This window comes from Onychomys torridus, chromosome 5 (assembly GCF_903995425.1).
Source record: "Onychomys torridus chromosome 5, mOncTor1.1, whole genome shotgun sequence".
Taxonomy (NCBI): Eukaryota; Metazoa; Chordata; class Mammalia; order Rodentia; family Cricetidae; genus Onychomys; species Onychomys torridus.
In genome coordinates this window covers 10,260,580-10,282,441 of record NC_050447.1, presented here as the reverse complement: position 1 = coordinate 10,282,441, position 21,862 = coordinate 10,260,580, and the positions used below count along the sequence as shown (strand labels likewise).

General features: G+C 43.4%; 2 protein-coding genes across 8 annotated transcripts in view; one reads left to right on the top strand and one right to left on the bottom strand.

The window, feature by feature from the left end:
* The window catches only part of Mgat4d (MGAT4 family member D), a 32,385-nt gene extending 30,357 nt beyond the window's left edge, over positions 1-2,028 (bottom strand). The window contains exons 1-2 of the mRNA XM_036187586.1: positions 1,770-2,028; positions 1,519-1,689 (exon numbers count right to left, since the gene is read on the bottom strand). Coding sequence (XP_036043479.1) covers positions 1,519-1,689; positions 1,770-2,028 — 430 coding nt within the window. The remainder of the gene's footprint in view (positions 1-1,518; positions 1,690-1,769) is intronic.
* On the top strand, positions 1,618-21,829 carry Elmod2 (ELMO domain containing 2). Of its 7 annotated transcripts, none has more exons than XM_036187863.1 (9): positions 1,618-1,742; positions 2,887-3,033; positions 4,887-4,915; positions 11,096-11,193; positions 12,260-12,389; positions 15,022-15,155; positions 17,307-17,375; positions 17,998-18,131; positions 18,465-21,829. In XM_036187863.1, the coding sequence occupies exons 2-9, from the start codon at positions 2,892-2,894 to the stop codon at positions 18,608-18,610; spliced, it is 882 nt and encodes a 293-aa protein (XP_036043756.1). In that variant the 5' UTR covers positions 1,618-1,742; positions 2,887-2,891; the 3' UTR covers positions 18,611-21,829. The 7 variants fall into 7 exon arrangements, with proteins under 7 accessions (XP_036043756.1, XP_036043755.1, XP_036043754.1 ...); XM_036187862.1 differs by having other exon boundaries at positions 1,618-2,105; XM_036187861.1 differs by having other exon boundaries at positions 1,618-2,221.
* The last annotated feature ends 33 nt before the right edge of the window (positions 21,830-21,862 follow it).

Genomic DNA, 21,862 nt, shown 5'->3' with positions numbered 1-21,862 from the left:
GGGCTCTGAATTCCAGGCCCAGAACCACCGGAACAAACTAAGCCATAAAATGAAAAGTGACCAGGAACACACACTGGTTAAGTCTGAGGATAGTCAACACAGGCAGGCATAGAAGCCAGTTGGGGAGGCTGAGATGGTTTAGCTATCGAGGAGGGAATCACAATCATCCCAGGTACCATGTGAGGAGGGTGTCTCACACTGAGTAGGTTTTTAGTTGTGAGGAAACACCATGACCAAAGCAATCTGGGGAGGAAAGGGTTGATTTGGCTCACACTTCCACATCACAGTTTATCATCAAAGGAAGTCAGGACAGGAACTCAGGCAGGGCAGAAACCTTGAGGCAGGAGCTGACGCAGAGGCCATGGAGGATGCTGCTCACTGGCTTGCTCCCCATGGCTTGATCAGCCTGTTTTCTTATAGAACCCAGGACTAGCAGCCCAGGGATGGCCCCACCCACAGTGGGCTGGGTACTCCCCCATCAATCACTGATTAAGAAAATGCTCTGCAGCCAGATCTTATGCATGCAATTCCTTAATTGAGGTTCTCTCCTCTCAAATGACTTAAGCTTGTGTTAAGTTGACTTAAAACCATTCAGTACACTAGGAATCAATCACAGTGATGGATGGGCTGGAGTGGGCCCTGGCTCTCTGTGAAGAGATGTAGGTGAACACAGTGCTGTGGATTCAGAAGATAACATAAGGAGAAAATATGACAGGAAGTATGGATAGCCAGCCCTCTCTAGGAATTTTTCTGTAAGGGAAAACATTAGAAGCTAGTGTGTGTGTGTGGGGGGGGGGGGGGGGTAGGGGGCGAGACAGTAGTTTTTCACCTTCTTTTTAAGGGGAGAAAACCAGCCTTCCTGTTCTGATGGATATGACCTAGGAAAGGGGGCAAGTGATGAAGCAATGTGAAAACAGACAGGAGGGTGGTGCCAGGGCCCACAGTTGCAGCTATTGCAACAGGAGGAACTACAGGTGAGAGAGCCGCTTAGCCTGGCCGTGGACTTCCCATTGTGACCGACTGGGCATCAGAAGCTCTGTTTAATGTCTGTATTTCTCAGTGAAATAACAAGCCTGCTCTGGGCTGAGAATGAGGGTCCTGGAGGCTAGCAGAGAACGAAGGGGAAAATAATTTTCTAAAAAGGTGGAAAGGTGGGAATGTGACATGATCTTAAAGAAACAATGGCTATGCTAATTGCTTTTATTGTCAGCTGAAGACACCCTGAAGCCATCTGAGAGAGGAATGGACTGGATCAGACTGACCTTGTGGGCAAGCCTTCAGGAAATTTTTATAACTAATTGATGCAGAGGGGCCCAGCTCACTGTGGGTGGAATCATTCCCTGGGAAGGTGGTCCTGGCTGGGTAAGAAAGCCAGCTGAGAATGAGTCCAGGAATGACCCAGCCAGCAAGCAGCATCCTCGGTGATTCCTGATGCATTTCCTTGGCTGTACAACCCTTGATCTAAAGTAATGACCGTCCGGCGTCTGGCGCTCCAGCCCGCAGGCCCTCCTTCCGCACCGGTGATAGGCGGGAGCTCCGACCAATCGGAAGAGGACGGAGAGGCGGGGCTCGGAGCCCGGCGACGCCTCCCCGCTCCTGCTGCCCCGGCCTCCTGTCCCGACTTCCGGGTCGCGGTGTTTGCAAGGAGTGCTCCCGGCAGAGCGTCGTTTCCGTTGCCGGTGTTTGCAGCTGGGGGAAACCGAGGCAGCGCCAGCTTCCCCTAGTTCTTCCGCTCCTGTGAGGTGGCTGCTGTTTTAATTTTCTCTCACCCTGCGTTGCTGGTGTGCAAGCCTCGCCGGGGTCCTGCGGATAATCCGCAGGGTGCCGGGGCCGTCGGGGCTTTGTGCAGCGTTCCCGCGCGCGAGAGGGGCGGGACGGCGCGGTGCCTAAGGGGCTCGCGCACGACCTCCTGAGGCCCGGGGGCCCGCGGCCGCCCGCCGGGACGGCCTGCCGGTGCCTGGCACTTCTGCCGCCTTCGTCCCTACAGGCGCGGACGGGATGACTCATTTTAAAGATCCAGATCCGCATGTCTGGCACCGGCACCGTGTGCCCTGCCTGGCGGGGATTTCGAGTTTGACAGCTCCTCCGGCCCCGGCGCAGAGAGGGTGTGTCTGCAAATCCCAGGGCTGGAAAGCAAGCGAGGAGCGTATTCCTTTCGGTCCCGGCATGCCTCCTTCGTTTAGCACCCGAAGAGTTTTCGTCTAAGATCCAGTTGTATCAAGTGTGCAGGTTTTGCGGGATTTTTTTTTTAACTTTTTGTTATTTCTGCCCTTCGCCTATTGACTGGAAAAATCATGAATTCGTCAGGATGCCATCTGCTCGGTTTTCAACCTGTATGCTGCAGTTTGTAAGCCACTTGTAGTGTTCTCATTTGTTGGCGTCAGCTGACTGAGACAGCTGGGACGCACTCTGCACCAAGGCTGAGACAAGCTCATTCTTGGGGAAACCACATCTGATGTGTGGTTGATTTGAGATTGTTGCTCGCTTGGTCCTTCTATTCTCAACCTGTTCAGTTCCAAGTTTTAAGGGATGAAAAAACAAGTAGAAATCCAAAATATGGATTATTATTATTTGGTAAAAATGTAAGATGGTTATTGTTCTTTTAAGCCATTAAATAACTTGGCTAATTTTTCCTTTTTTACAATTTTTTTAAAAAGTGACCATTTGGCCTAGAGATAAATTGACCATTTGGTTAATCAGTAGTTAATCTATGCTATTTATTGTTTCCTTGCCGGACTGATTAAACACTGTCACAAAATAGACACAATAGAATAATAGATTTTATTATAATTTGGGATCTGAGGAGTTGGATGAACTTAATTTGCTTTTCAGTTTTAAAATTCCAGTTGAAGGTCTTTAAGCTTGTGTTCTTATTTCCTTTTCCAGGGAAAATGTTTCTTTCTCTGTGGGAGTTCTTCTATGGGCACTTTTTCCGGTTTTGGATGAAATGGGTCTTACGGCAGATGACTGGAAAATGTGAATTGCAGCGAATTCTCGACACCTATGGAGGCGCACAGAGGACATACAGGATAGGTAATGCCATTCAAAATCGAAAAATTGAAGATTAATAAAAACTGCTATTGAATTCTGTCTGTCTATCCAGTGGTAATGTACTTGTGTTATTGCGTCTGAGTTTCGTAAGCTTTGTTTTCTTTGAGTCCTTCTCACTGTACTACTGACTACTGAACATTGAAAAGCCGTATATAAAAAGGAACTTCTTATATCTACCCATATCTACCCAAAGAATGAATCTTTGGAGTTTCTTAAAAGTATCAGTTAGCCTGGAGGCGGTGGTGGCACACACCTTTAATCCCAGCACTCAGCAAGCGGATCTCTGTGAGTTCAAGGCCAGCCTGGGCTACAGGGTGAGTTTCAGGACAGGCTCTGAAACTACACAGAGAAACCCTGTCTCCAAAAACAACAACAACAACAAAAAACAAATAGAGAAGTCACAATTATTCTTCAGATTAAACTTGCAATTGTTTACTAGAAATTTTTTTTTCTTTCTTCCATTTGAAATTTTTATACAAGTATATGATGAAAAGATTGGAAGAATCGATACCTTTTCCTGCTTTGGGGCTCATTTACCAGTCTTCTCCCTTCTGACTCTTATTCATGAACAGGCAGACTGCTGGGTCCTAGGAAACCAACCTGGGCCAGGCTCACAGTGATAGCCACGTGGTTAGTGAGCACTTGAAGTGTTCATGATGTCAACTGAGTTGAGCTGTACCCATAAGGTACACACTGGATCTCAAAGTCTTTGTATGAACAAAAGTGTAAAGATGTCACAACTGTATTTGTAATATGTTGAAGTGATAATATTTTGGATCTGTTAAGTTACACAAATTGCATGTATTTCTTTTGATTTAATGTAGCCGTGGAAATGTTTATGGTATAAGGACTCAGTTTGGCTTGCGTTATATTTCTGCCAAATGACAGTTTTTAAATGTTTAATTAAAAATATTACTCTGACTTCAAACTCAGATGGTTGAGAAATGTAGTTTAAAGTCACTTTAGGCCTAGTAAGAAAGACCTGAGCAGAGCCACAGCTCATGATGTTGTGTTAAGTGGAAAATTGAGAATTAACCAGTTCCTGTTTTGTGTTGATCAAGAATGCTTCAAATGAGGAATCAATATACTTGGGGCCAAGGGAGTGAGGCCCAGGCAGTGGGCCCTGTGCCCAGGGTGGCCTTGGAAGAAGGATGGAAGTGTTCCATGGCCACTAGCTGGTTGAAGCTAGTGCACTCTCTGATTTCCCCCCTTGCCTGTGAGAAGATCCAAGTGCCTCTTGAGACAGGTCTCTGAGGGCTGCACTGGTTGGCACTTTACAGTATGTGGAAGAGCATTTTCAAGGCTTTACTTTGAGGCAAAAGCATTTTTCTTAAATTTACAAAGGCGAGCATTCTCAGTGTACCAGAACTTTTTTTTTTTTTTTTTTAACAGACAAACACAAATATTCTTGTCAGTCTTGGAACAAAAGCTAAGGATGCGGAGGCTGTTTGCTCTTTGGCCAGACAGTCTAGGCTCTGCTCCTTTGTTCCCGTGCTGTACAGTGGCTGGCCACTAACTCGGGCTGACGCTGGAGAGAAGGTAGCAGAGAACACACTCTCCAGATGAATGTCTAAGATCTGACCTGTTGGCAGACACCCTCACTTTGGCAGTCTGGGTAGAAACAGAACATTTGGGGAAATGATTGACACCAGCTGGGTACTGTGGGGGATCGTTCCACCTTCTTCTCTGTCCTGTAAGACTCTGAGATGATTGCTCCTGTAAAAATTGTATTTTAAACTTGAGAGTGACTCATCATTGCTGTTATTTTTTACTATTTGATTTTGGTCTAATTCAGAAAATACATTCAAGTGATAACTTTTTTTTTTTAATTTCAGAAAATTCCTTGACATATTCCAAGAGTAAGGTAAGAGCACATTAAAATGCTAATTACATAAGACTTAACCTAGGCATATTTTTTTCTTTAAAAAGAACATTTTGATTTTAGGGTTATATTTACTGTTTTGCTATGAGAAACTGTGAGTTAAATTTTCTCATTTTAGAAGTAGTAATTACGTTTTCCAAATACTTTCTTTCTGTGTTTTGATAACAGAAGAGTATTTCAACTCCGTGTCCTATTCTGAGGCTTTCCCGTTTATTTTGCAGTAGCAGTTTGTAGCTTTTGTAGACCCATATCTTAGAGAAAGCCCTGTCCATGACTGTCCTCAGGGTAGGTTGTGTGAGAGAAGAGCAAAGCAGTTTGGGTGGAGAAAACCTGCATGTTTTCCTTTTGCTCTAAAGTGAGTCCCAGCTCACGCCGTGTGGCTGTCAGCTTTTGCTGTGTAAGAAATGAACACAAAGCTGCAGGGGGAAAGCAGTGTTGCTGTGAGCTCATGCGCACGTGGGTCTCCTGCAAAGGCCCTCTAGCAGGCGGGTGTCTCCTTCTCACGTCTCTCCCACTTGTCTTGCTGTAGGCTCCAGGTGTGGGACTCAGTGGACAAGAGTTAATGGTCTCCTAGTAACTCCCTATAGGCCCCGCAGACTGTGCCATCTCCGTTTGCATCCATGGCTGTAGATGAGTGGCCAAGTGCACAGCAAAGACTCCTCAAATGCCATCTGCACCCCCGAATGCTAAGGCAGGCAAGTGGTTGTATACCTGACTTGCGGTTGATGGAAAGTCAGGACCAATATGCCAGTCTGCCACACGTGAGTCACAGCTTTTGATGCTGCGTTAATTGGAAAACCAAGAACTAGCCAGCTAGAGTTAACATTAGGTCACAGTGTTTTCTGTGTAAGAATTTCTGGTGTGTCAGAGACACACTTACAGGCCATGAAGACGGTTGTTTGAAACCATGTGAATGGATGATGGCCAGCATTATATGGTGACAGAAGGAATAGAAAACACTTAGAAATGATTGTTCACAGTAAGATGAATATCATTTGATGACCTTTTTAGTTCAGTTAGCTATGTGTATATCTGTGTTTTAGATATCCATATATATGCTTGCACTTGGTCATAATGTAAACTCTGAATCGTAATAAACACATACGCACAACCCTGCGACTGTTGGTAACAGTTGCTGCCGGAAACAGAAGGATGTTGGTTTCTGGAAGTCGATAAGCTTCTTTCTGGAGAGTTGCCACTAAAGTGGGGCTTGCTCATTTAGTTACAATCTCATTTGTGAGCTAAATGTATGAGAACAACTCATATCTACCCAGATGAACACTGGGGAGGAGTATAGAGTTGTCTTTTGTTCACAATCCTAAAGTGATTTTGTTTTTTTCCCATGAGAATGTGACATCTGAAAGTTTGAGTGTTTCTGCTCTAGTTCTTGTTTAACACACACACACACACACACACACACACACACACACACACACACACACAGTTCTTGCCATTGAAAGGTAGCAGGCAGATCCCCACAGCAGCCTGGTGCATTGTAGCTGACCTACTTAGACACATCATATTTCAGAACTGTTATAACAGGTTCAAACTCAGCAGCCCCAACCCTCTGGAAGCTTGTTGGAATGTAGGCACTGGGCCCCACTCCAGAAGTCCTGATTCTGTTTCTTCTGTTTCTGACGTATTGGTTCCTTGGTGACACTGTTCTGCAGGCCAGGGACCTACTTGGAGGGACAGCCATGTGTCCTGACTGCTCCCATTCTTTCTGTGAGAAGCTGTGTACTCCACACGGACCAATGGATGCAGAGCAAGTAGTGTTTCCTTGTGTCATAAGACTGGGAGTATTTGAGAATGAGCCTCCCTCTGACAGGTGCTTTCTTGGGGCCTGGAGAGCACATTGTAAATGTGTGACTGTTCCTTATACCGTCCCCTCGGTCCCAGCATCTGCCCCCATCTCTTGAGGAGTGTGTCCCCTCTAATGCTTTGACACCTGCCGCTGCCCTGTCTATGCCGGCCGCTGCTCCAAACCAAAGCACCACCTGCCATCGGGCCTCTGTGCCACGAGAGCACAGAGAGAGAGTGTGTGGCTTCTCCCATTCAAAGTTTAAGTTACATCATCTCCAGTCTCGTTCAGTTCTGACCTCCTGAGCACTCTGACCACTCTCTGCTTGGAATTATAGCCCTCAGCCTCCCTGTCCATTTGCCTGCCTTGTGCAGTGTTTTACTTTTTCATTTCTCCGTTTTCTCCTGTCCCAAAGAAACAAAACAAAGCATAGTGTTGGTCGTTTACGTCTGTACCCCTCGAGTCTGTACCAGCTCCTAGCGTGTAACACGCCGAGATAACAAAACGTAGCTGAGTGGTTTGGAAGTGCAGGTCTGCTCTCTCCGCATGGACATGTGGTATTTGCTCCCTTTGCTAGTTCTAGTGGAGAAGGTTCAGAATCCGAACTCAGCATCCGAGCTTCAGTAGAAGCTCTGTAATGAGGATCAGCTGCAGCAGCGTCTTATGGACCAGACACTAACAGTGAGATTTTCTGTCTGTTCCACTTCAACTAGATAGAAGTAGGATAGGAGATAAGATGCGGTGGATCTCCGTAAGGATTTGATGAGCACATTTCCGCATTCTCCCAGGGTCTTCAGTAACTGATAAAGAAGCAATTCTCCATAGGAGTAAAGGGCAACACAGAAGGAAGGGTATGAACTCGGCCTAGAGCAGCGGGTTCCACCTTCCCGACGCTGCCACCCTTTAGTGCAGGTCCTCATGGTGTGTGACCCCAACCACACAGTTATTCTCATTGCTGCTTCATAACTGTCATTCTGCTACTGTATGAATCGTAATGTCAGTATCTGATATGCAGGATATCTGATATTAGACCCCTATGAAAGGGTCATTTGACCCTCAAGGTGGTCGCGACTCTACAGGAATATATTAAATAAACAGAAAGTAACATGCTTACTTTTTTACCTTATTTACTAGTTTTTGTTTTTGTTTTTTTAAATATATATATATATAAATGTTCAAGTTGTATTCTTATGATTAAAAAAGTAAAATACTGCTGGGTGGTAGTAGTGCACATTTCTAATCCCAGCGCTCGGGAGGCAGAGGCAGGTGGCTCTCTGTGAGCTCAAGGCCAGCCTGGGCTACGGAGTGAGTCCCAGGACAGGCAGGGCTACACAGAGAAACCCTGTCTCAGAAAACAAAGGAAACAAAGAAGTAAAATCCTGATGTTTTGTAGGACACTGTAAAGAGAGCCACTAACAGTCTCTGAAGGCTCAGTTAAATGACAGATGCTTTGTTAGCTTGAAGCCTGACCTCAAAAGCAAGTTTGTTAGTACACAGAGACAGGCTTGTCAGCTTACACATGCAGTTTGTGCATATTTTACACATCATACTTACTTCAAGAGAAAAATGTAATTCTGATCTTGTGGTATTTCCATTGGCTACCTCTGCATTTTATTACACGAGAAGAAATCTGGACAGAAACTCTGATTTCATTGCCTCCTGCTTGTTGGACTTCGTACAGTTTGCTTGTCCTCTCGTTAGTACTGTGTGATGGTCTTAGGACTAGAGACATGAACATCAAGGCAGCGTAAGAGAGTGTATGTTGATAATATTGATGATAGTATAATTAAGCCAGTGGACACTACAAGAATTTGAGAGGATTAAAGTGTCCCTGAAACCCTCTTACATATTTAAATGCTTTGCATTTCCAATGCTTGTTCTGATTAACAGCAATTTCAATCTATTAAGGTTTATCCCCAACAGTAATCTCAAAGTACGGTTGTATTGGGTTGTAAATTGTTTGACAGTTGAAACTTCTTTGATTGTTAAAGACTAAATCTTACTTACTCAGTTACAGACTAGGGACTACTTATAATTTACATTCTATGGCTGCTAAAATATGAAAATCTTCAACATCTGGACCATAAACATTGCAGTAATCCCAAAGAATTTGGTAGGAAACAGAGAAAGAAAATTGAACTGAAATCACAACATACCAACATTTGCTTAGCTTATCAAAGCACATTTTGAAGACCTGAACCAATTATCTCTATTTACATCTTCAGAAATCTGAGAAGAAACGAAGCATAGAGTAAGTTGAAGAACTTATAAATAAGGCAAAAACATCAATGAAATAGTGAAACAGACAAAAGTAGACACCACTGACAAACTCAGAAGCTGATTCTTTAAAAAGATTAATAAGATCAGTAACCTCTAATAACTGATCAATATGAGAGAAAACCAATATTCCCAGTGTAAAGAAAGATAGAAAAGATGTCACCATAGTCTAGATTCTGGAGTTCTGTGAGCAACTTCATGCTGGTAAATCCTGTTTATCAACTAATATGAAAATAAACAAAAAAATCTAGGTGGCCATATATTCAAAGAAGAAATGAAATTTCTAATTTAAAATGTTTTAAAAAATCTCCAGCATTGGCCAGATTATTCTCTTATAAAAGATGTCTGAGCCTTTGTATTTTTATTTTATGAGTATTTGCCTACATGCATGCTTGTGCACCATGTACACACTTGGGGCCCACAGTGGTCAGAGGAGGACATCAGATCCCTGGAGCTGGAGTAACAGATGGTTGTGAGCCACCATGTGGGTGCTGGGAACCAAACCCAGGTCCTCCAGAAGAGCAGCTAGTGCTCTTAACCACTGAGCCTTCTCTCCAACCTGGCCTAATTAATTCTTACCAGACATTTATGGATAAGGAAAAAGTGCCACTGTTAACAGCAAGTCCTAGAATATACAGGTGAAATAAGCATTTTTTATTTTTGAGGACAGACTAAAACCAAATAAAGACATATAAATAAAGAGTACAGCTCAGCACCCTTTATCAATATGATGCAAGAATCCTTACAAAACATCAGCAAATTGATCCTAGTAACACATTAAAAGGATAACATATCATGATTGAAGTTTAAAATCAGTGAGAATAATTTATTACCACATTAATAGAGTCAGAAAAATAGGATTATTTTGGTAGATACTGAAAAATCTGCTCATGACTAAAAACTCTCCCAGCTAGAAGGGCCTCAGCTCCCTCAGTCCACGGAGGCCGCAGACAGCCTGCAGCTGGCTTGACAGAAAACTTTTCTGTAGTGAATGTTTTACCACATTTAGTTGGAAGCATGACAGATACTCTGTGTTCAGCATCATTGTACTGGAAATCCTGGGAACCACAGTCAGCAAGGAAAAACCCAAGACATAGTCGGCCAGAGAGAACTATTAACAGAGATGGAGTCTGAGAATGTGGACAGTTCCGAGTCCTCAGAGGCCTCTGCTGTGTATTAAGAAGCAAACTGAGCAGTCTGGCAGCAGGTAGCTCACTGCTGTCTGTGCTAGCAATGAACTTTTGGGTCATTTCAGAGCAGTGAGTGCCACCTACCACAGCAGCCAGAAGTGCAGACCGCCCAGGGGTTTTAGTCTTTAGCCCTAAAACTTGTGGAGAAATTGTTGAGAAAAAAAAATAAAAGACTCATTATTACTAAAATATTAATTCCAAATTGACCTATGAGTTTGTGAAGTTTTAATCCGAATTTCATTATGTTTTGAAGCCGCCGACAAGCTCATCTGCAGACTTACGCAGGTGATGGGGGGAGGGAGGAGCTCAAACAGTCTTTTAAGAGAGCTGGACAAAGAGAGGAAGTTATCAGAAGACCAGAAGCAGGCCGCACAGAATGGTCACCTTTTCGACGTGTTGTCGCAGTTCTCTGTGGGAAGAGAAGAGAAGCTGCCAGCTGGGGGTGCTGGGGTGCTGGAGAACTGGATGCGGGAAGGGAGGGCAGGATAGGGACAAGAAGTCAGCTCTTAGAGCCTGCTGCTGCTCCTTTTTCAAATGCTAACATCATTTTGACAATTTCATAAACATGTACAGTGTTTTGTGACCTTATTCTTCCCACGCTCCTCTCTATCTCCTGTACGTGCTGGTCTTCCCCAGCAGCCCCTCCCACTTCCATGACTTTATTTTTTACCCACTGAGTTTAGTTAGGGTTGCTTTTCTGAGTGTGGATAGGAGGCTTTTAGAAAACCACAAAGATATATACATGATTCCAGTTCTCAGGAGATCTGAAGGAAATGTGGTTGGTTTCTTTTTTCATCTTAGTATCTTCTTGGTAAAGTTAATTAAATGTATCAAAACAGACTTCAATGTCAGTTCAGGGGGAAGTCTCTCATTCAGCTGTTTCTGGATAACTAGGTCCTCCAGAATGCAACACGAGTTGCCGAGAGTGAACTGGACAGATGCGTAGAAGATATAATGAAGGAAAAGAACATTTGCCCCAAGAAAGATACCAGGTGTGTGCTCCCTCTGTGACTGTGTCATGCTCTGTAACCTGCATGGCTATGATGGACCGTGGTGGGGAAGGCCTGTGGGTGATGTAGCTTTCCACTCTCATCCCTTGAGCACAGAAGTCCAGAGTGCTGGTCGCTGCACAGGGCTACAACCACCCAGGGGTACTGAGCCAAGTCCTCCCACTCAGACCCGTGCTGTTACTCTCCTGAGGTTAAATGGCTTTGGCCACTGTCCTCCTGCCCTTCATATTTTGGTTTCTGTGTCCTCTTCAAGTCCCCCAGTGTGCTCCACTTGTTCTCTGAGTCCTCACGCTGCCCTCTGTCCTTCATCAACAGGCTGCACTGTGGCCTCCTGTGGGCAGTATAGTCTTGTTCTCCAAGAGTCACCAAGTGGCCAGCAGATAGTGGTGGGCACACAAAAGGGCAGTGGTCATCGAAGGGCTAGATGTCTTCTGTGTTGTAGTAATAAGTGACATCTGTAGATCCACATGTGAGGGAGGTGAGGTGGCTTTGGGGAAGTGACAGTGGTTAGGAAATGAACCCCTGGGGTAAGAGGCATCACAGCCACAAGCCCCGCAGGGAGTCAGTGCCTTCTAGTTTGTTCTGAGGGGTATTTCAGACAAGATGAGGCTTGATCTTCTAGATGTTGATGGACTGGAACTTGAAGTGCTCTCTCTTGGGAATTAAAGCTTAGTGTGCCATTATAGAGTAGAGTTACTGTGGAAAGCGGTTGCTCCAGGCAAAGTAAGCTCCTGTATTTGGGGAAGAAGGTAACTTGTTGTGGGTTGTTCGTATACATTTCAAATACTCTTGTTGCGGCAGTAAAGATTAGGAGATGTGTGGACTGCTCACAGAAAATGTGTGAATGAGTAATGGAGTCAGTCACATGTTGCATGTGTTCGAAGCCCTGTTTTCCCACAGTCCTGTGTGATGCTGTGTGTGACCTTTGGTACATCTTGTGTTAAATTGAAAGTCAGGGAACCTGCTCTAAATGGATGTGTGACCCACAGGCCTTCCTTGCTTTATTGTGATAAGAGGTCTAATTTACACTAATCATTTCTCCTTTCAGTTTTCAGATCTTCATGAGGACATGCTTACTGCAGATAACTGGCTATAAGCAGCTCTACCAGGAGGTAGAAAACGTGAGGAAAAAACCCTATGATTCTGGCAATGCACAGCATGAGAAGCTGCTCCTCAAGGTAGGCGCTGGCTTGGCGTGCAGGGGTCAGCTTCAGCTGGGAGAGTTGTGCGGGTTCTGGAGGCTTTATGTGGTCCACCCATGTGTTTGCCTCTTGAAGAATGTATGTTAGACTTCATTGATAGGCAAAGATTGTTGGTCAATAGCTCTTACTTGATAAGCATCTTGATAAGCATATTCAAGTAAGTAATGCTTCTGATGTAAGTTATCCATTCACAAAAGGGGGTCTCTTCTACCTCAAGGCAGGGGTGCCCAGGCCCCAGAGTCTCTGTTTATCTAGTTTGTTATGGAGGTTGGGCTTTCCCTTGGTAGCAATGAAGCTGTGGAAGTAGATGTCCCTTTTGCACAGCATTGTGGCAGACTTCTGGGATCAGGACAGCATCAGTCAGCAAATGCTGCTGCCATAGTAGACTCCAACTGTAAGAAAGGAGAGAGCTTCCCGTCACCTGCTGCTGATGTGTAAGTATGAGTGTGGTGGTGTGTGTCAGTGATGTGTAAAAGCTGATGTCTAGAGAAAGGGCTGCAGACCATGCAGTCTGGCCCTTCATGTGGGTATGAGGATTCCGAGGCCCCGGGGCGTGGGCTGGCCTGCTTCTGGTGCTAAAGCCCAGAGCAGGGAGAGAGCTGCTCCTGCCCATCTTCTGCCAGGTCACACCACCTTCAGGAGAGCTGGAGGGAGGGCTTTACAAAATGCGTTCTTGCTTTCATACTTTTGTCCTTTCCTTCCCTTCTCTCCCTCTCTCCCTCCCCTTCTCTCCTCTCCCGCACCCCCCACTTACTTCTCTCCTCCCTGTTTTCATTAGAGATGTCCTGACAGTTCATGTGGTGTGCTTGGTATTGACTGGCCCTCCCTCCCTGCCCTGCCCTCTGCTCCCATCCCTGCTTAGACTTCCTGTCCCAGGCCTCCACTCTCACCTCACATGCATTCGGAGTTAGGACTTGATAGCCAAAGACCTATGGCAAGTGACGCTGGGGACATCTACAAAAGATCAGATGCTTACCAACAGCAACTGTCTGTAATGCCAGTTCCAGGGGATCTGATACCCTCTTCTGTCCTTGGAAGGCGTGAAGCACACACATGGTGCACATAAACACATTCATAAACATAAGGTGAAAATAAATAAGTCTAAACAAATAAACCTTTTTTAAGGAAAAATGTAAATAAACACTTTATCTAATTGCAAAATTAGAATAAAGCTTGATTTTACTTTGAGATTAATGAAGAGTTATTGTGTGGGTTGAGCTTATATTTGAAGTGATTAAAAGCATGCTAGATGACTACTCCTCATCTTCATTCACCTTAATTTCAGATGCTTTCTGGGTAATAGCTGCCTTCCTGAAGGGGTGAGACACATGTTCTAGTGCCCTAGTCAGGCAGCTCCCCCTCGGCTGGCCATTAAGCGGTCAGCACTGGAGGTGGGGTGGCAGTCGCTGGCCGTGGTTTAACACACTGTCAGCCGTCCTGGGAAGAGAACTGTGGAAATGAAGTAATTCTAAGTATAATCCAAAGACATACGTGTTCACCTGCTTTTGGTAGTGTCTACTTTTGGGTTACAAGCTTCCACCTTAACCTTATGAAATCAGAATCTCCAGGCTGCAGCCCATAATTGTATTTATGGATATTAAATTTTGAATATTAAAAGCTGAATGTGATGGTCTATACTATAATCCCAGAATTTGGAAGATTGAAGCAGGAGGATTGGGGTTCACGACCATCCTAGGCTACCTAACAAGACGCCATCTCCATAGACAAGCAAATAGATAGCTGGAAACTGAGCAGTAGTGGCTTTACACTGCAGCCCACACGTCGAAAGCCTTGTTGCTATGGTCACATCCTCGCCAATGGCAGCGAGCTCTCTGCATTGCTAGTAAGAGAGTGGGCAAGATAAAGTCCAGTCCAAGAACTGGATTTAGCGTCAGGGCCAGGATTCTGGAAGGCCACAGCCTTGACAGGTTATTAGGTGACAGGACACTCTTTGTTAATTATTTTTCATTGGCTGGTATGTTCATATCTAATGAAGGGCAAGATTGTTAGTCAGTAACTCTTGATAACAACTCAGTGTTAAAGATTCTACTTATTTACAACCAAGCCATTTTTTCCTTTTAAAAATTAAATGTTATGAAATTCTCTCTCCCTCTCTCTCTCTCTCTCTCTCTCTCACTCACACACACACACACACACACACACACACACACACACACATTTATCTCTGGAGTTTTATTAGTATTACTTCTTCATAGTCCCCTCCCTCAGACCTATTTTATTTTATCTTATTGGATTAAAGATTAGCCACCCAAAGTTATAGTAGAACCTGGTCAAGACAAATTATGGGTCCATTTACCCAAGACTGCTTTTAAGCCATTTAATTCTAGTATACAAACATATATTGATTAGTAAACACATTACTCTAGATTTCTGTGTTTACTTTAACAAAAATGACTCTTCATGGCAGTCTTTCTGGTTGGACTAGATACACCATGCTTTAAATGCAGTCCTTGTGGTCCTAGAATTTGTCTAAAAGTTGTTGAACTGAAAGTATTCAATTATGAGTTATCTAAGCTAAGAAAAGGAAAATGTCCCAATAAACCAAGAACACCACTATTATTTGTAACACAAAAGCATGTTTGTGCAGCTCTGGAATCTTCTGATGCCTACGGAAAAGTTGAAGGCCCGAATCTCCAAGCAGTGGGCAGACATTGGTTTCCAAGGTGATGATCCCAAAACAGACTTCAGAGGCATGGGCATACTCGGCCTAATCAATCTTGTGTAAGTGAAATAAATTTCCTTTCCTTGGCTGAATGAAATTCTATGTAATTTTCAGTGTCTATTAATTCTAATGAAAATTGACCTGTTGTTTCTTATTGACTCTAAGTGTTTATAACTGTAGTGCGCATGTTTGCTAGGATGCTGGGAACAATTAGAAGGTGTGTGTATGTGTGTGTATGTGTGTGTGTGTGTGTGTGTGTGTGTGTGTGTGTACATGTGCACGCACATGACTACTCACCAGTGTGTGCAATGCATCCCTCCTCCCTGTTCTTTCCAGCCTCACTTCTGACACCTGCTTAAGCATTTGCCTCTTGGAGAATGTTCTGAACACTCTTTTCTGTGTCTGCTTCTGTTTCCACTGGATGGCTCTGATTCCATTTGGGAAGACAGACCGGGGTTGGTGACATGCTCCTCACTGCCCCTGGCAGGTGACCTGAGCCTCTCCTATCATGGCTGTGGCACTTGCCTTCCCCTAGTTCTCAGGCCGTGTGCGTGACATCCCAGAATATGCACTAGGAGTCACAGCTGATAGCCAGCACTTCTAGTAAGTAACTGGAAGAGTGAGATCTTGTACCAGTGGTTCTCAACCTGTGGATCACGACCCCTATGTGTGGGGCACATCTCAGATATTTACATTATGTTTCATAACAGTAGCAAAATTACAGTTACGAAGTAGCAACAGAATCATTTTATGATCAAGGTCAGCAGCATTAGTGGATCACAGCTCCAGGAAGGTTGAGATACAGTCTTCTATAGGTATGCAGGTGTACAGACTACAGTGTTTCAGTTTGTCTGTGAACTGTGATTTACAGACTGTAAATAATGTAGAGGATGGAAAGCCGATAAGTTCTTTGGATAATTTTTTTCTGGTTTTTTTTTTTTTTTTTTTTTTGAGAGGGTTTCTCTGTGTAGTCCTGGCTGTCCTGGAACTCACTCTGTAGAGCAGGCTGGCCTTGAACTCACAGAGTTCTGCCCGCCTCTGCCTCCTGATTGCTGAGATTAAAGGCGTACACCACCACTGCCCGGCTCTTTGGATAATTCTTACTGTGAAAAAAAATCTGAAATTGAACTAAGAAAATATTGAGAAAAAAAATTTAGGTCAATATGGATAAAACTGTTGATGGGAAAGATATGCATAATGACATTTCAAGATATATATTATTTTACATTATAAAAGCATGTATGTTTTGGTAATGTCTAAAATCTTAAAAGTTCTATATAATTTTGCTTCCTAAGGATAAATCACACGATAATCTTTAAGGAATATGAGCAACTTCCCCATGTCTTCAGACTAGTGTTGAAGCCTAGGACTTAGGTAATTTAACAGTCTGCTCTAGCCCTCTGACAAAGTCTAGCTGTCTTCACTGTGTTTAAGGCATCGGCTGATGTGAAGAGGGCCAGGACTCACATCCATCTGTAATGTCTGCTCGTCAGCAGGGGATTAGAAACACACATCCACTGTGGCAGAGAGTGAAGGGCGGCCTAGCAGGTGCCCTCTGAGTATTGTGTGGGATGAGAACTAGCAGGCTTGAAAACAAGAACTTGGGACTTTTCCTCTTTTGTAAATAAATAGGAAATCCCTTTGTAGGTGAGCTCTCTGTAAAATACTCTGCCCAGGGCCAGTCTACCTGTGTTCCTTGACAGGCCTGACTCCTCAGCAGTGAGGCTGTTGTTGTGACTGTGGAGTGAGGCTGTTGTTGTGACTGTGGAGTGAGGCTGTTGTTGTTGTGGCTGTGGAGTGAGGCTGTTGTTGTTGTGACTGTAGAGTGAGGCTGTTGTTGTGACTGTGGAGTGAGGCTGTTGTTGTTGTGACTGTAGAGTGAGGCTGTTGTTGTGACTGTAGAGTGAGGCTGTTGTTGTGACTGTGGAGTGAGGCTGTTGTTGTTGTGACTGTAGAGTGAGGCTGTTGTTGTGACTGTGGAGTGAGGCTGTTGTTGTTGTGACTGTGGAGTGAGGCTGTTGTTGTTGTGGCTGTGGAGTGAGGCTGTTGTGGCTGTGGAGTGAGGCTGTTGTTGTGACTGTGGAGTGAGGCTGTTGTTGTGACTGTGGAGTGAGGCTGTTGTTGTGACTGTGGGAGTTGCTTGCACTGAAGTTTTTATGCTGCTTGTGATAGGAACATTTTCATTTCCTCATTTCCTTGAACTTGCTCAGGTATTTCAGTGAAAAGTACACCAGTGAGGCCCACCAGATTCTTTCCCGTTCCAGTCATCCCAAATTAGGGTAAGCTGGACAAACGTTACAAAAGCTAGACTCTTGCAGTGACAATGACTATATAAATCTTAAAATGATGTTATTTTAATAAGTGATAACTGTAGAAATGATATTATTAACTATTTTAAAGAAAAATGATCATACATGTTCTATGTAGTTCAGTAAATTTTATCATATGATATAGTTTATAAAGCGATGATGGAGGGGCTCATATTTTTTTCAAAAACTAATTCAGAGCAGGAGTAGAAACTAGTTGAAACAGGAAAATCGGTCAGCTTTGAAAATGGTAGGAAATGTTAATTAAGGCCTTGCTAGTTGCTTTATACTGCTTTATATATAATAATCAGAGCAGTGAGGCTTGGTAATTAGATCTCCCTCTCTGGGTTGTTTTTAGGTGTTATATGTAGAAACTTTTATTTTTACTTCTTAGCTTCTACTCAGAAAATTAACAGCCTTCAAAAAACAAATGCTTTGGATCTTTCTGACTGTTTAAATATAGAAAGATTATGGCAAAGTGCGTCGTGCATTAGGCCAGTGGCAAACCATTGGAGTGAATTAGTAAGTTGTTTATGGACTGTGCGCTTGTTGTGGGCCGTTGCTAGCTGTGTGACTGGTGATGTTTCTGACGTAGGTACTCCTATGCAATAGTTGGGATCAACCTCACAGAGATGGCTTATAGCTTACTCAAGAGCGAAGCCTTGAAGCTTCATCTCTACAACTTTGTTCCTGGGATACCAACAATGGAGCATTTCCACCAGTTTTACTGTGAGTATTAGAAGGAGTCAGTACCAGAGCATCATTAACTCCCAACAAGGCAGGATGTATAGTTTTTAGCCCATGCCTCTGAAGTACAGAGTTTATGCTTATCCTTCTATTGATTAAGATCTATGAAATCCAGGAAGTAATGGGAGATGGATCTCTTAGTGCGTTTTGTACTTTACTTTCCATATTTGAGCTAAGATTGTCAGGCTTGCTAGCCAAGTGGCCTTACCCCTGAGCCATCTCCCTGACAAGGTGGATGAATACTTTCTGAAGATGAGATGCTCTAAATATAATTTTATTCCTGTGGACAATATGTTGTGTGGTTTTTAATTGCAGGTTACCTTGTCTGTGAATTTGACAAGTTTTGGCTTGAAGAAGAACCAGAAAGCATTATGTACTTCAACTTGTACCGAGAGAAGTTTCATGAGAAGGTTAAAGGACTCTTAATGGATTACAATGCTGTGCTCACTTTGAAAACATGAAGCATCACAGTGTCTTCTCTTTCTACCATGTTTTGCACATACAGCATAATTTATATGTTAGAGAAATTATCTGATCAACTACACTCTTATATATAATTTCCTACAAAATACTTGAGAACTCTATTTAAGAAAGCTAGCGGACAATCAGTGTATGTTTACAGTTGTTTATACACTGTTCTCCACAGGTTCCACACCCTTCCAAAGAGCCCTTCTGGAGTCACGTAAACTACAGTTTGGAACTTGGGACTTAGCCTGTTAGTTTAAAAGTTTAAATCAGGTATATTTATATTTAGCCAGTTGATTAAAATGTGCACGAACCTCATTTTTAGGTGTTGTAGCTCTCAAGCTGATATCACTCTCAAAATTTCAGAACTCTCCAAGATTATTGTTTAGTCTAGAAGTGGGTTTTGAGTGTTGCTTCTCTGGTTTATTTCTAGATAGACAGGCCCCAGGTGAGCCCTAAGGCTTTCTTTGAGTCTCAGCACTTGTCAGGATGTCCTTCCCTTAGAGTCGGGGAGCATGGCTCTGTCAGAAGGTGAAGAATCACGGCGTCGTTCTTGATTTCTCTGATGACTGACCATAACAGAAAATGAGAGAATGGCAGTGTGGGACACTAGCTTTTCATTTATGAATAACACACTTTAGAGGTCTTATTTCAAGGTTTCTAAGCATTTACTCTTGCTCAGTATCTACTTTTTATCAGCTATATAGAGAACCTTCCTCACAGCTGTGAGGCCCTCTATCTCTTTGTTAGTAAGGAGGTGCATCTACTCAGAAAATCCGGACTTTGGAAACATGGTTTCTTTTAAGATAAAACTGTCTTTGAAACTTACACAGGAAGAAAACTTAGAGCTTTCTCGAAATGTCTGTTCTCCATCATTGGCGTGTTTGGCTTGCTGTTCACTTTTGCTTGTCCTTGCCTTGACTCTGGTGTTTCTGGGTAATGTTGTAAGGGACCTGGTTAACAGGCTGTGGGTGCCGTAGCCTGGACCATGACTGTGCGTTTGTATAGCTTTATTCCCCCAATCTCAGGAGGGCAGCAAGTACTGTTGAGGATCAGATGTGATAAGGTTTCCTCTTGGCAAGTTTTAGAGATTTGTTCTCAGAGCAAAGTTAAAAGAATCTAAAGTTAGGAAAGATTATTGGCTTGTGAGGCAGTTGTATGTCCTGTGGAAACCGGTTCACAATATAATAACTTAATCTCAAACATGGTGATACTTTGCACATCTTTTACTATCAGGTATCTAAAGACTAGCTCATGTGATAGAGGAAGAGTTGGTATTTTCCAACAGTTTGTTTGTGTCTTTTGATAAGTTCCTAGCTTCACGCGGTACAGATGACCCAGAGAAAGCCCCGGCTGTAGTGTTGCGTAGCATGTGCATTACAATACATGGGTTAAAATTGTTTTCCTTATGGAAGATGGAACTTTTTCTAAAAGTAGGTTTGTTTTATAATACTAGAAAGGATTAGCTTTTCAGTGTTATAGGAACTTAATAATTGATTTCTTATAGGGGACTTTCTCAACCCTGGTAATATATTCATTTCTCTTTTGAAAAATCTTTTGTTGTCCAGGTTTTATGATATATTGTGTAACCAAACCCTAACAGGGAGCATGTGTCCACCATTATCATCCATTGTACTGTAGTGTTAACTCTTCCGTGGAAAGCAGTTGTGTAAGTAGTGTAAGTCTTTAACTTTTACGCTACAAATACTTACTATTTGTTTTAATTTTCCAGCAGCTTAAATCTTGAACTGATCGAACTCTTTATCAGCCTAGTTAATAAAAAGAGTGCTTGAAGTGTGAAAGAGCATTTTTCAGTCATAAAGCATTTCCCAGCAGAGATCCTCTAGTGATGTTGAGGACATGCCATAGTTCAGTCAACGTCGCGGTCTCCACTCTCCTTTGCCTGTACATTGCAGATAGTGTTGTTTCTACTGAAATTATCATTAACCACTTCAGATACTTACATAGTGAACTGGTCTATAAGCCAGTGACAGCTTCAGTGTTCTAGAATCTGACTGTCACTGGTTGTCATGAGACTGTGACCTGAACCCTCTGGCCACAGGCCAGGCAGATGCAGGGAGGAAGACACGGTTTCAAAGGTGTCAGAATTACGTAGTTTGAAAAGCCATGGCGGGTCTTTATCTGTGTAGACCTAGGAGATGGCAGTGCAGCAATTGGTGCTCACAGCGTCAAGTAGCAGGAAAGTTACGTCAGTCTCAGTAGAAACCAGTCAATGTGGAATGAGTTTTGTATGTGCGAGGTTGAAGGGATTCTACCAGTGGCAAGAGTAACATAAGAATATAACTGCAACATTTCCAGTTCAAATGCTTCCAAAGACAGTCCTTTTAAAAATGGTGTCACTGAACCCAGACCGACCTCTGTAAATAACTGTAACAGTACAACTAGGTATAAAGATGAACTTCAGCTGGCACCAGTTACAGTTCAGAAATCAGAATCTTTTTCTTAATAATCCCTACCCTGTTTTTTTTCCTTTCTATTTTAGTAGCTACTTGGATTTGTATGTATTTTTCTATGAAAATGTTATACACTCATGCTTCTTCAGTGTTGGCCACCATTCATTCCGTTCTGTCCATTGAGAATATTCAATGAAAGAGACTTGGATTAAAAGCTTTGCTCAAAGGGAAAAACCACATTACTTTGGTGTGAATAGCACCTGCTTGTTCTGTGGGGAGGGGAGGGTGACATGGCACTGTCATGGCACGAGAGGTGTGCCTGGAGGGTGGTAATCTTGATTCTTGTGATCGTGACTGAGGGCCAGCAGCTGGGTCCTCAGGATAGATGCTCTCTTCTAATCCACGAAGAATCCTGTGGCTGGGGAGGCTTTGTGTCTTGTTCATGTGTGGAGTCTCCACACAAGCAGCAGCTTTTAAATGGAGATGAGTGGGCCTGTTCATGCATGAGAAATATCATGCCTTGTGTTTTGTTTTTTTCTGGTCTGGTTTTTGTTGAGAAAGGAGTCTCAAATGTAGCATAGGCAGGCACCCAGCACTGACCTTGGGAGGGTAGGTCTGGTGGTGTTGAAGTGCTGACAACTATGTAAGCAGTTGTGTTCCTGAAGGGAAAGGACTGGCTGGCAGCTTAAATTTTTGTCTATTTTGCATCAAGCATTTGAGTTTCAAGTAAAAGCAATAGTGTGAGGTGTGTTGTCCTTTTGTTTGTGAGACAATAAAACAGCTGACACTGTTGTAAGCCTTTCTGTGGGTGTTCGGACTGCCTCTGTGACCTTC